This window comes from Fulmarus glacialis, unplaced genomic scaffold, assembly GCF_000690835.1.
Source record: "Fulmarus glacialis isolate BGI_N327 unplaced genomic scaffold, ASM69083v1 scaffold10636, whole genome shotgun sequence".
NCBI lineage: Eukaryota > Metazoa > Chordata > Aves > Procellariiformes > Procellariidae > Fulmarus > Fulmarus glacialis.
Window position 1 is genome coordinate 25964 of NW_009220059.1, and position 15048 is coordinate 41011.

At 38.0% G+C, this 15048-nt stretch overlaps 1 protein-coding gene across 1 annotated transcript in view; it reads right to left on the reverse strand.

Moving 5' to 3' along the window:
• METTL4 (methyltransferase like 4) overlaps positions 1-14657 on the reverse strand; it is a 16387-nt gene extending 1730 nt beyond the window's left edge. The window contains exons 1-7 of the mRNA XM_009580618.1: positions 14152-14657; positions 13267-13329; positions 10480-10846; positions 8173-8239; positions 6138-6312; positions 5818-5924; positions 5123-5211 (exon numbers count right to left, since the gene is read on the reverse strand). Coding sequence (XP_009578913.1) covers positions 5123-5211; positions 5818-5924; positions 6138-6312; positions 8173-8239; positions 10480-10846; positions 13267-13329; positions 14152-14577 — 1294 coding nt within the window. The 5' untranslated portion in view covers positions 14578-14657. The remainder of the gene's footprint in view (positions 1-5122; positions 5212-5817; positions 5925-6137; positions 6313-8172; positions 8240-10479; positions 10847-13266; positions 13330-14151) is intronic.
• Positions 14658-15048: the final 391 nt, after the last annotated feature.

The following is a 15048-nucleotide window of genomic DNA, read 5'->3' on the forward strand; positions in this document are numbered from 1 at the left end:
TAAAAACCTCTTCTTTTACAGGCAAGCTAAAATGTTTAAACAAATCTAACATTTGCAGAGAAGAGTCTAGGAGGTTTAGAGGAAAATGTACATTCTGACAGAAAACTTGCTGCTCTGAACATTGCTGCTTGGTGTCACGGGAGTTCATCTAATTAGACACCACTTATGAGTAGCTGCTTTTATACCATTTTGCAAAACCACCATATTAAAAAAATGTGGTAAAATTTATTTTTCTTTTTCCATGCTCTACTTAGTTAAGAATTTCTTGTGCACAATTTGCTGCCAACATGATCAGAGGGGTGGAACACCTCTCCTATGAAGAAAGGCTGAGAAAGTTAGGGTTGTTCAGCCTGGAAAAGAGAAGGCTCCAGGGAGACCTTACTGCGGCTTTTCAATACTTAAAGGGGGCTTGTAAGAAAGATGGAGACGGACTTTTTAGTAGGGCCTGTTGTGATAGGACAAGGGGTAATAGTTTTAAACTACGAGGGTAGACTCAGACTAGACGTAAGGAAGAAATTTTTTACGATGAAGGTGGTGAAACACTGGCACAGGTTGCCCAGAGAGGCGGTAGGTGCCCCAGCGGTGGAAACATTCAAGGTCAGGTTGGACGGGGCTCTGAGCAACCTGATCTAGTTGAAGAAGTTCCTGCCCATGGCAGGGGGGTTGGACTAGATGACCTTTAAAGGTCCCTTCCAACCCAAACCATTCTATGATTCTATGACTTTAACAAAGGTCTTCCAGAAATCTATTCTCTTGATCATCTAAGAAAGCCCATGTTGCAGGAGGTTTACTTTTTCCATGGAAGAGAAGGGAGAGACTTTGGAAAACAAAGCTCCAAAGCTTTAAATAAGCTCTCTGGGAGCAGATCCTGACATCTGCAGGATATCTTTTTGACCCTAATGGGCATAAGATCATGCAGAGTCTACTGCAGAGTCAGGCCTTATATGACTTTTCCCCCCCTCCATATAAAAACAAAATAGAACCATTTTATGCTTTATACAGACTTCTAAGTAGAGGAAGCAATTATTTAGGTGACAAAATTTCATTAAGAGCACATTAGTAATGTTGACATTTGTTCTTTAAAAATGTATAGATTAAAAATATCGTCACAGCACTAAATCCAGTAATCAAAAGCAGTTTTACTAAGCTCCAAAAACTTCCTTGCCTAAGAGAACAAATTTTAAAAGCACACTTAGGAGATTCAACCAACCTCAAAGATTGGTTCGCCAGAAAGCAAAAAAGAGGTAGCCAAAAATCAGGTCAGTTCAGCAGAAGCAGGAAGCTTGTGCCAATCTTTCAGTTGATTTGGTTATAGAATCTAAAAAGGAAGTCCCAGGAATCTCCTGCTCTCCTGCTGCCAGAGAGAGGGTCTTTTTTAAAGTCAGAAGTTTTTTTTAAAAACAGAGACAGATTATGTATAATTCAAGATCACATTATAGTATGATCTTTCATTGCTAGGTTGTAGGTATTTACATAATCACATCAGGCAGTAACTTGCACTGCAATGGAAATTACCATATCAAGAGGGCAATAATGTGGCTGTATTCTGTTGGCATAAAATCTCATTACACTGGTTTCCTTAAAATAGGAAAAGTCAGTGTTCAAGTTACAAATTATAGCTTCTTTGTTAGGCTTTTATATCACCAGAAGGCTATCTTAACACACATGGATCTGACTTGCAGCCCTTTAGCAAACTCTGGAGTTTTTGCCTCTGAAAACAGGTTAGAGGATCTACATCAGTAGAAAGATTAAATATTAAGTTTTTCTACCACAGGAATAGATTTAAAAAAAACAAACAAACCCACACAATTACTTCTATCCACTTAAAGATACCACTGACAATGAACAGCTTAAATAGACGATAAATAGATTATTCTTTATCACTTGTGGGTGTCATAAATACCATGACAGCAACTCAGTCACCTATATTTGGGCATCTAATGCCCTAGGACACAAGCTAGCACAAAGCCGGCTGGTAGATGTAACACTGGTCTTCCAGAAAACCCACTTCCTTCTGAAGCGCAATCCGGTGGTCAGGAAGGATGCTTGCCATACTTGCCTACCCTTAATCCCAAACATGTATTGAAGATGCAAGCTGCTAAAAATGTTTAAATAAACAAAAGGAGGAATCACTTTTGAAACAAGCAACAGTTTCCCCTTATGTTTTGAACTTCCTAAATAGCAAGTTCTGCGTGGCAAACTGGATACATAAAGTGAAAATGACTGACAGCTTTTCACTGTCTGATTTGTGAGCCATGCAAAGCACAAAGCACATGACTGAACTCGTTTCATAGTAATCCTTCAAAAGAGTTTCAATGTAGATGTCAGTTTGTCTAATCCCTGAACAGAGTAGGACCAGAAAAAGATCTGAAACTCAGCACAAAGATGGCTTTACATCTCTGCATCTTTCCTGAGCTTCAAGTTAAACCTAGATGTTGATGCACCCATCAATTAGTCTAACGGTAAGGGCTCACAAGGTGCATAAGGAAACAAAAGGCATTTACTTCTTTTTACTATATATATATGTTTTATAACATGGCCTAGCAAGCCAGGGTTGCTACAGGAGCAGGGAATTCCCAAGATTTCCCACTGCACTCTTCTGCTAGAGACACGCAAAGCAGCTACAACATAGCCAATCATTAATTCCAATGTTTTTAGGCACACTCCTATATGACAATATTCTTTTCTAACAATAAATGTACATACTTAAAAACTGGAGGAGAAATGGCTAAAACAAGAAGAATCTATAAAACAGAAAAAGGAAAAAAGGTGTTTGAAGTTCTACATTACTTCACATCATCTGTGTTAACAGAATACCTTCTATGTCTTCTAAGAGCAACATTGAGTTGAATTAGGAAGAAAACCTGCTGTTACTTGAATCAAACCCAGGAATAATAAAATTTCATTTTAAGGCATTTGCATAAAGAAGCTTAAGTACGTTTACAATGACATATTAAAGCTCTAAGCATTTAACACAGCACATGCATCACCAAAAACCCCTACAGTCACAATTTCATGGTTAAATGCACCGTAGAAACCCAAACATCTCTTTTTGATGGCTTACTTTAATTTACCTCCTTCTCTTCCCCCAGAGAGATAAACTGTTATAATCAGTCATTAAGTGGCTACATATGTACCAACATACAGCCTTTATAGTAGTAATAGGAAAGAAAGTCCCAGACAGCATCAGTAAATACTAATATTTTTGGCTTTGTTACTACTTAAACAAAGCATAAAGAATGCGTGTGACTCATCAAGTGTCCTTCTCCCCTACTGCCAAATCTCTGCTTCTGTTCAAATTTCTTCTGAACCAGTCCAGGATGTAGCTCAGCTGCTCTCTGCTGGCCACTTGAGAATATCATCCAGTCATGGAAGCGATACCCTTTTACAACACTGAAGTCAAAGCATCAGCAATTAGCTTTTGTCTTATGGTCTACCATTTCATTTCATAACCATGATCTGAATGGAGCTGCCAAAACTGTAGGATACACGTGGATTTTTATAAAAACCTTGTAAATCACTGATATTGCTCAACAGCAAATTCATTTTTCAAATAGAAACATAAATGCTGCACAATGGTATCAAATCCCAGCATTCAAGTAAAGACTCAAGAAATATATAAATTAGCAGGGACAATTTCTTTCAAAACCCATTCAGGATCATAATTTATAAAGGATTCCCCAATATGGTTTCTAGATTCTGCCTTAGAAAAGAATTGTTCTGAGGACCATTCTGGCACTAGAATTCTCTATAATACCCACAAACTGCTGTTTTGCGCCCTTGGATACCTCACAAGTTTCCTGTCTGTGCCTGAGTGTGCTGCTAAGTATTGGTTTTCTGAAGAGGCCCTAGGTGGCTGCCTCACAAATCGTTACCCTACCATTCATTAGCTTAAATCAACACACATACTTCCTGCTGTAGCCCTAATTCTTAAAGATGTAGCTTCAGAACTGCAAAAAGATCCTCCTAGAATTGTCTTTTTTTTTTTAATTATTTTTAGCTAACCAAAGTTTGTGTCTTCTACTAGTTTTTGAACACGTATATATATGTATGTTAATTTAATAAATACAAGCCCAAAATACAAATTTTAGAGCCTCCCTGAACATATAACAACTGTCCAGACCAGCTTCCTAACTGAAGTTGTTCTGTTCCTTGGGAATAGAAAAAGGAAAGCACATCAGTGAAGCAAACTGTATTGCCTCTCCTCTCCAACAGCATTATGCATTTCTTCTACCTGCCTTTTCTGACGTGATTACACAGCACCACACGCACCTGGAATATTTGCAGATTCATCATGAGTTTTCCCCTTGGGGGAGGATGAAACCATTTTTGTGAGAGGTATTAAACATGTTTCTTACCATAGCATTTTAAGGCACTCAGGTGCTATAATAATGAAACAAGTACAACTTTCTATTGATGAAACTAGTCAAAGTAAGAGTGCTCAAGAACAATGTGCAAAAGGTAACATATCATACAGAAATCTTCAAATTCATACCCACGCTAACTGGCTGGCTGGAGTTACTGCACCAATTTCAGTAAATTAAATACAGCTCCTCAGAAATAAGCAGAGCATGCCTTATTTGTTGCCTACTGTTAACAGTTTTAAAATAATTAAGTTTTTGGATTTAAAGGCACAACTGTACTACAGGTATATTAGCAACTCATGCAGAAATAAAAACATTTCTTTCAGGATGACATAATAAAGAAAGAGGTTTCTAACTAAGTAGAGATATCCTATTTTATATATTCCCAAAGTTCCCTCCCTGCCAGGTACTTTAGGTCATTTGGCATAACTTCATACATACAGTATCTGTAAACTGTTTCTGCAGCATTCAAAAAACAAATTTAAAAAAATGCAACTTTTTTTTTCACACATCTACCCAAAATATTCACACAATAATGCCTGAAGTTCTACTTTTCATATTCATTTTTAGAGACCAAGACTTGGGTGCCTGACAACATTTTTAGAAATGTTGAGGAACCACAAGTCCTGTTGAGCAAAATTGCTTGGCATATGGGAAATTAAGGCACTTCATATATAAAGGTATCTCATTCTAGGTACATCATTTCAGACATCCAAGTCCAATGCCCTGCAGAAACATTACGCAACGAAACAACGTACCAGTAAGAGGGGGTTTATGTGAATGCAGACTGCAGGGTATGCTGACAATTAACTTATGTTCTGGAATTGGAAGTACATCTTCAGATTTCCTGTTGTATAAATCAGAACAAGAAAAGAAGTATGAGAATGAATACCACCAAATGCGATGCTGCATCTCTCACAAAGCTACTTCCGATGGGAGCTAACACACAGAATGTTCATTCACAGTCAAACTTCAGACAAGTCTAAGGGAAGTTAAATGTTGCTCAGCCATAATATCTAAAAAGACAGTTTATGAAATCACTGAGGCTTTAGACAAAACATGGTTAACAGCAGCCATACAAAGCTGTGGAGAACAAACACCATAGTCCTGTGTGTTTTCACGTGTAGAAAAACACCAGCATCCCCAAAATGGTGTCTTGGACTCATGGTCCAAGAAAACCTGTCAGCAAAGGAAGCCCTGTCCACGAGGCTTTTATCTGAGCCAGTCTCCCAATACACACAGATATAAGGAACAAAGGTTTCCATCCTTTAATCTCACTGAAGCACTCCCTTATCCCAAAGCTAATAAGGCTATTTTTAGGTCCACAATCAGCCAAAAGATGATGCCAAGAGAAGATTTTGGGACATTATATTGTATTATGAACAAGTTGATATCTACAGAGAGAATCCTAGCAGCCTCAAAAATGACATTTACCATAAATATCCTGGCATACCTTAAGGCTTCCTTTACGTCTCCTTGAACTCTCCCCAATACAAGAACTTCGTAGGGTTTTTTGTGCAAAGAATCCAAAGGCAATACAAATTCTCCAGCTCTAGTAATCTAACACAAAGGAGTTAAAAATATACAGTGGAAGATTTTCATATCCAATTTTTTCAAGCCTTTTTTTTTGATAAAAAGAAAGATACAGATGATACCACACATTTCAAATACAAAAGCACATGGTAGTAAATAGACAAATTATAAGAATATGAAGTGTCATAGTGGAAGCCCTGTCAGTCTCTAAGAAAGCAATAAAACAAATTGAGAACTTACTTTTACCCAGTGCCACTCAGCAAGTGTTTTCACAGACCAATGAGGATAAAGTTCATCCTTAACAAAACGTAAGTGCTTCTGTCTATTAGTCACCCATGTGACTACAAGACAATTGGGAGCAGCTAGTGCTGGTACAGGAATCTGCTTGATTTGCCATGAAGACAAGTGGCTGTATCTATATGCCAATACAGTGAGAAAGCAAGTTAGCATATACCAAATACAAAAATTGCAAAGCAACACAGACAGATAAAGAAATTACATAGCCAAGACCTTTCAAGAATTATCTCCTGACAACACAAGTCATAAAAATGGATCAAGACTGACACCCAGTGGCCAAATCTGATGGATTCTCATATAAAATCATTAGTGTATGTACTTAAGTTTTACTGAGCAGAACCTTTAACTGCATATTTCTACTATTCCCCCAAATAAAGTATTATGAGTTGTGATTCTGAAGAAGTCTAAAAGCCCATGTTTAATTTAAGAACTATCATATGTACTTCAATACTCTCATCTTTACACCAGAACAAAGCTATTTAGTGAAAAGTAGCTCTTTAGTCAATGTAACATTATTCGCTTTTCATAATAAGCAGTCTCTCTTCTGAATGAAAACGACAAGTGAGTCATTTACCAGTGCAAGGGCAACACTAATTTGACTGGCAAGTTAAAAGGTCATAAAAGAGTAATCCAATTATTTGCAGAAGTTATTCATTATTTTTAAATTACCATACATGGTAAAAGTTCTCTAGGTTATTCAGAACAGTTCTGCACATTTTTGAGCTAACTGTATGCTACATTAGTGAATACAGTATGCTTTCCAGATTCTGTCCAGTTCTACCATTTTTCTCGTGATGCTATTCTACACTACCAGTGAATTGCAATTTGCGGAATCTACATGTTACAGCATCAAAAACATTGGCACACTGCCTACTGGAATCGACAGCCACCATCTGGGTACCTGGGATCCCTATACAATGCAATAGTGAGAACAACAGTGAGAAACAGGTAACAAGGATAAAATCCAAAATATCTCTTGGACTAAACTGCCCAGAAAAAACAAGATTCACAACCCAGATGTGAAATGCTTAACAAAGATTAGCCGTCAACAAGGTAACTAACAGCAGTGATAGCTCTTCCACCCTTTGCCTTTATTTTGTAAGGGAGAGAGGGTCTTGCTGGCTAATTCATTCTTGTGAATTTTCTTTTGAGTAACTTACATAATTAAGGAAGACACTTGAATGAGTTTAACTCCGGGTTTCTACAGGTTTCTGTAGGGCTTTCAAAGTAAAACCTACTAATCAGTCTCTGCCTCTTCAAATTATGTCTTCATAACAAGCTTCAAAAGCCACAGTGGACATTATTCTAGAAAGTTGGAAGGCTGCATTTCCTGTCTGTCCTTCTTTCACATGGATATAATTCTACGGTAATCAAGAGAGCTCCGCTGGCATAAGCCCGATGTTAATCAGTGGAAAAGGAAGCTCATAAAATTTTAAGTTAATGACTTCATAAACTACAGTACTTAGAAAGTTCCTATTGCACTTGAGGATTTTACTGCTGCATTATCACTTTCTCTCTTCTACCCATCAGACTGAAGCTCAAACTACAGCTTAAATTAAAAAAAAAATTAAAAACCTAAAACTTCTAGATTGGATCTCAGTCCTGGAAATATACTTACACATTTATCTAGCTTTATCCCCACTAAAGTAACCCTATTAATTTCAAATTAGTATCTGCATGATCTGGGCCTTACAAAACAGTTGACTCCAGGCTTTCCTTGTAAGTCTCAAGGACTTACCAGTTAGGTAATTTAAGATCTACTCTTGCAAATATTTTGTATGCAAAGTATCCAAGCCATTTCAGTGAAATCCCCGAGACATTTCATAGACATGAAGGTAGACATGTGCGAAAATGTTTGCTAGTTTAAGCTACAGTCTCATAGTTATATTGGTCTTGGATTGCATCAGCATATTAAAATGTTAATTACCCTTTGTAACCTCAGACGACAAAGTTGGTTTGATTTTACTATAAAATTTACCTGTTACTCCTTTTAACAGACTTGTTCTCCCATGGTGGATCAATCACAATTACATCATACTTCTTGTCTGGGAAGTGAAATGACAAAAAAAAAGCCAGTAAATTAGTTTTAAAATAAATCTACTAGTTAAAACTGGTAAAGGCTCAGCTACCCACATACAGACATTTAAAGAGCCAACTATGCTGCAAAACCATAACTTTCTTCTGTTCTTTCCAAATAAGAAGTTAAAAGGCTTCTAGCATGCTTGTTTTAATTCAGATAATCATATACTTCAGCAATTTTTAGGCTGATTACCTAAGGAAAGGATGTTTATGTGATCTGTGTCAGATCCCTCCAAGAAATTTTGAACATCTTGAGGACTTTCAGAAAAAAACTGATAGCAGAGTGCAAGTCTCAAAGATGAACATTTCTCCGAGTTTCCTAACAGAAGCTATGTAATAAGGCACCCAGCTGAGTGAAAGGCTGCAGCCCTGAACACAAGATTCCTGTGCTGTTTGATGCTTCAGCAGGCCAATTGGGACACGCAGAGCTCCAAACCAGCCCTGGAAAACTGTGTTTTGCACTACTGGAGGTGAAGAGAGACAGAGGGCTAGACCCAGTGTGTGAAATGGAAATTAATGGACAAGAGGAACAGAACTGAAAGAGTTTTCATGGGAGAAGCTGGGTTTACTTTAGTTGGAGGATAGAAGATACAGGACACATCCATGAAAAAACAGGACTCTCCAATTTTATTTTTTCCACAGAGCATATTTGTTCCTTCATTGAATCTGACGCTAATTATTTAAATAGCTAATAAGAACAACAGCTTAATATTTAATGTCCATTAAATGTGCTTTCTACATCTTATTCCTTTATTAACATTGGAGGTGTTATCCTGACAGTGGGCTGACCAGCAAGAAAGACTTCTCTTTTGGCAGGTGAAAGGGAAAATAATAATTAAAACGGACAGTAGACTTCCTCAAAAAAAAAAAGTCTGAAGTCATGGCATTATATTAACATTCATTGTTGGTTACTTCAAAAGCATTTTCTCAAATTTCTTGGACTGCTCTCTGACCTCCAGGAGAATCCAAACTTGCTATATGCACAGCTGTGCTTAGTGATAGCACAGTAATAGTGATCTTTCTTCTTTCACACAGTTGAAAACAGCTAACTGGCTGAATTCTGGGTTTCAAATAGAAAATTATTATTTGGATAATAAGATTCCACTTCCTGCATGTCTTCTTAATACAAAAAAAAAATTAAAAAAAAAATTAGTGAACATCGAAGTTGCGTATTAGAAGGGAAAAAACATAAGTAACTAACAAATCTAAAATTACCGATTAGGGGACAGAGCAGTAATCCCCATCTCTTGCTCACAAGCAACATTTTTCCTGTAAGACTGTCTGATGAAGCTTAGCTGCTGCTGCTGCTAATAATAATAATAATGATGAAGGTCAAATTGAAAGCTAATGGAATGGTGAAGTACAGTGAAGACTGCCGCATGTTGTCAGCTTAAAGCTTTCTGCATGGCCTGTTAAGGCTGGGGATACTGGCCTGGATAGCTTTTGATTTACTTTTACAGAGGAGTTACTAATTCTAAAATCCCACTACTTCCCTGTCACTGATTTTGGCTTAAGCCAATACTCTCAGATGTGAACTGTAGCAGCTGAGAAGTCAACTCATGTTTGCTACTCATGGTCTTGCTAAAGTGGAGTTCACCTCCAGCTGGGTGCAGCAGCCTCTCAACCTGTTATCTTCTCTGGGGGACACTGGGGTTGGTTTCACAATCAGTTTATGCCAATCTAAATAGACCCTGCTGCTGAACAGGATGAATCTGTAAGGGAACCCTTGCTCTAAGGTGCATGAGCTCATCTAGCTAAAAACCAAGACAGCAGAAACACCACCCCAGCAGCAGCATGGACTTACGTATGTTAAAGCCTCATCCTGTGGGATAGGGACCCAGCAGCATAGCTAGTACCAATTTAATGCATTTACATGACTTCTATACTGAAAATGGCTCAGAACACACTCACAAACTGTCGTATTTTGGGCTTCATGTAAAATGCTATGGCTGAGATTTTTAAAGGAGACTCCTGGAGACAGATAATCCCCCCATGACATGAGCTCCTAACCACTCAAGACTTCTTTGAAATCCCCCACCTACTTGCACAAAGTTAGAAATAACACTTTGAAAGCTTGCAGCAGCATTTCCTGTCAGTGTGATGCTGTATATTAAAATCTGTTCATTGAGTTCTTAGTCATCTTGACATTAACTGCCCTTCTCAGGCAGGAGAGAAGTGGTAAATTCTAATGCCTAAAGATACTTACAGTTAAGAAGGGCCTGTAAACATGAAATATCAGATAAAAGGAAACTGCTTTTTGGTGGCACCAAGTACTTCTGCCCCATTAACACAACTATCTTTGCACAGTTTGAGCTGTTTTCTGTAACACATGAAAGCAGGTCCTGCTCTGGAATGGAGGTTTCATCATCTAGCACACGTACAGCTTGATGGTCACTTTCATTCACAGCTGGAAACTGCTTTGCCATTTCACATAATTCAGCCAACCCACAGCCAATGTGTCCAGGTACAACATTCTTCCTGCAACTGAGTTCTGCAGTAGTGCGGTGAAGAAAACCACTTTTGAGTCCTTCTTGGACTAAATGCAAAGTGCCTTCCCAAATGAGCTTCCTGACCTGTATTGTCATAAAGAAACAAGGGAAAAAGGAATTATCTTTCAAGTATCTACTTGATCAGGGAATGCGACAGAAATCAAAACATTTTCAATCTGCAGATTCGGAAAAGGATCCTTGCCAAATACTGAGATCATTGACTCAAAAGCTACAAGGACATGATAATGAGGCCATGGTAACTTTTGTTGTTGTTTTTTTTTGGCAAAGTGACAATAATTAGGAGAAAGAAAGAGTGAGAGACTACCGAATAAAACATTTCACAGACAATAGAGGTGGAATATTATTGTTCCAAACAAACACAAATTTCAAAGCAACAATTTGAAGTATAAGTTAAAATTCTAATCTAATTTCAAGTTACTGTGCCCATAAACATATTTGTAATTGAGATGTATACTGGGATCTAAAAATCAGTATTTCTCCACATTTTAATTCACTTTGAAAAACAATAGTTTATGCATTTTAAAAGTAATATGGAAGTACAATAAGTAAATCAAATTAAATTATTAGAACTTGGTTTTGCATCTTTTCTAAGTTACACACCTCTCAAATAATTTGCTGGAGAGTCCAGGAAGACAAGATTCTTGGATCCATACACACTCTCATTCACTTCAGCACCTTCCCCTTGCAAAATTCAGAGACCTAGTTTATTCCCAAATCATTGAGCCTTCATGAGTTTTAATTATCAATGAGGCGTTTTTGTTCATTTAGAATAGCAATATTGCCAGTTACAGTGGCTTTATCAAAAGTTTCAAATACTTACTATGATTTCTAAAGCTCCTGATGATGGAATCCTCAACTTTACAAGATGTTTTTACAAAATACTCTTTATTACAATTTCCAAACTGGGGGGAGCGGGGGCAGATTTTTTTAAAAATCATTTTTTTAATAGCATCACCATCTAGATATCTGAGGGGACAGAGTCATGATTTTTTAGTAGATTTGTGACAGTAAAAGTTCATACTGCTTTAACAGAATTAATAAATATATCTTCAAAAATGCTACAAGTTGTACAGCTGAATTAATGCAGACGGCTTTTCTTCTTACATTCATGTGTTAATTCGCAGGTGGACAAAGCCTCTTGACTGTCAAGCAATTTAAACAGTAGTTCTAACAAATGGCTGCTGAAGGAATTTAGCATATTTTGTACAGTTCCCTATGTTGACTCTGACTGAAATTCATAAATGGATTCAATGCCTACTTTCACTGGCAGACACAAATTTGGGCTTTTTTCGGGAAAACAATTCTAAAGATATGAATAAGTGCCAAAGTAATCTGAATTGACGTGCAAAGCTACAACCTTTAACACTACAAATACAGTAAAAAACCAATACATTCTGATCTGTGAATGGTATCAGATTTTTCCAAAACTGTGTCTTTTTTGCATATTCACCAAAAATCACTTGAAGTTACACAGGCCTCCAAGACACTAAACTACTTCTCTTCGTTTCTTCCCTTATTCCTAGTGTTGAATGACTTGATTTTAGCTGAAAGGTTTTCATACATATAAACCTCTGTTTGATGTTGAACTTCAAAGTTCTCTGCTTTAAGGCGATTCTGCACATGCATAGCTTATTCACAACAGTAATTACAGGATGTCTAAACTGTATCATAGCAAACTGTACATGTTTACTACAAAATTGTTGCCATGTAAAAGAAGAAAAATTTAGTAATTTAAACATAGTCCAAGAGGAACAGAATTAAACAAAAAGCCCTATATGGCTAACACCTTTGTCAGAGGAAAGAAAGCAAGTATAGGTCCACAGGTTCAGATTCACATCACTATTTAGGAAAGCAGTAAGAATACATCTAACATTATCCATAGATTACATTTCTAGGATTTACTAACATGCTTCAGTGTAATTCATTTGTAACGTCACCAATACATCACTGACATGAGCCTAAACAGAGACCTGAATTCTAATTCATTCATGATGTTTTAGTAAGACAATGTAAAATGTTAGAGGGAATAATTCTTTCTCATTAGCAGAAGCGAGACATCTTGGAGCACATTTGGTCAGAGAAGCTTTGAGTAACTTTAGCACAGTGATATACTAAAGATGAGTTGATCTTCAGAACAGGTTACGCTGTTTATTTCAAATCAGTCACTTCCTGTTCAACTAATATTCAACTCATCACTATATAATGCTCAGTTATCCATAACAATAAAAGGTATTTTGTGAATGCAGCTTCCAGCTCTTCGAAACATCTCAGCTGCAGTTTCATGTCTAGTTTGTTTCACATATACATACACAGAAGATATTCTCTGTATGCACTTACTCACTTAAGGACTGGAGAGATGATGACCTTCCCATTAGTGGAACAAGCTACAAGAGCAGAACTACTTTGCAACCATGTCTTGCACTCCGTGCATGCCCAAAGTCAGGTACCATGTACTTGCAAAATATACTTTTGTTCAGACTTACCTTTGAATGGTATTCTAAAGCATCCAGTTCACCTTGGTTGAATACACATTTCCTTTTACGTTTCTGCAGAATGAGCAAACCGGGGGGGGGCGGGGGGGAGGGGGGGAAGCGTGGGTGGTGGTGGGAGCAGGAAATCCATATTACTCCATGATGAAAGGAAAAAAAAAAAAATAATCAAACATACCTGAATTACAAATTAACTCTTTTAAAAGCAGAAGAAACTTCCATCTCTTTCTTTTTCTATCACAAGTATAAGTCCAATAAGGAAAAAGATTATCTTAAAATACCTAGGCTGCTGTAAGCATTCTCACAGTACATAGGCTTAAAGCTGTGTTATGTTACTCACGGCACCAGCATCTGAAGGTACCTAGCGCATGCCACAGTTCATGTTCATGTCTCCTTTGGGCCCACAGAAGGTATTTGTTCAGCTGCCAAGTGCAGCTTACCAATAACAAAAGAAAATTAACTAGGTCTTCACAATTATATTTGTTGGTTTAGACCTGCAACTCTTTTTTTTTTTGGTCCATAAGGAACAGTACTGAACAATCTACATACCGAAAGTAAATTCATACTGTCATTCCCTCCTTGTTAATCTGCACAAGCTTGGCAGCTACCACAGTTTCAGCTCAAGTGCCTGACCACAACCAGCATCAGAAGATTTTGTGAGCAACCCACTACTTTTGAGTCACAGGATGCACATTACTGACGTAAAGGACACAAGAATATCCTCATAAGTGCTGAAATTTTCTGTGCGTCTTGAAATCTATTGTGGAAAAGTTCCTGCTCTCCTACATACCCTCAGGAAACTGAAATGTGCAAGACAATGTTAGTGCTTTATTATTTACCAGGGGATTACTGTTGTTTACTGTATTACGGAGAACATACCTTCCTAGCACTGGCAACAGAGTCTCCGACACCACTCTTGGTTCCTTCTCGGTGTTCCTCTCTGTTGCTGTTGGCCTTTATTTCTGTGAGACTCGCCTCAGGACATCCCTGCCACAGCTGCTCCTCAGGAGCTGCAGCTATATGGGGCTTAGAAATGTCAAAGAACTCCTCCCGAAACAAGTATCTCGTTTTTGCCGTTTTACCTTCTGTTTCTATCACAGGACCAGGAATAGGACCATCTCTTGGCGAGGAGGTGGCAGGAAAGGTAGAAGTAGCGTGACAATCTCCAGTAGAAGTGACAGAAGTGTTGAGAGTGACACTACCAGGGTATGCAACAGAGTCACAGATCTCATAGCCACACTGGTTGATGAAAGAGAGATGATCCACGAGCCACCCTGCTGTCAGCCGATGTACCACAGACATCATAGCTCCCCTTTTCAGGAAGAAAAATCAACTCGCTGAAGCTGCAGCCGGTAATCATACGCACCTCCTGGAGCAAACTCCTCCTGTGGGTATTTTTTTAAGAGTTCACTTTTCAGAACTATCACTGTTTAATAAAGTAGCACCTATCTTCTGACATGCGCACGCAGGACATGCTGTAGAAACTTCTGACTTCAGCTGGTTTCCCCGTTGTGACTTCTGTTTCACCCTTATTTCACTTTTTTATCATAAGCAAGTTTTAAATACGTTTCTATAATTTTATACAGTCCAGATTTATTTTAAGATGGGTATAGATTTATTCTAAGATGACTCTTTCAACAAGTTAGAAAACAGCATTTTGGCACGGCAATTAGGTAAACCAAGACTGTATAGGACAGCACTCAGGAGCAGCAAGAGAAGCACAGAGGCAGCCCCAGTACCGGCGCAGCGGAGGCCAGGCCCCGGGGCCCGGAGCCC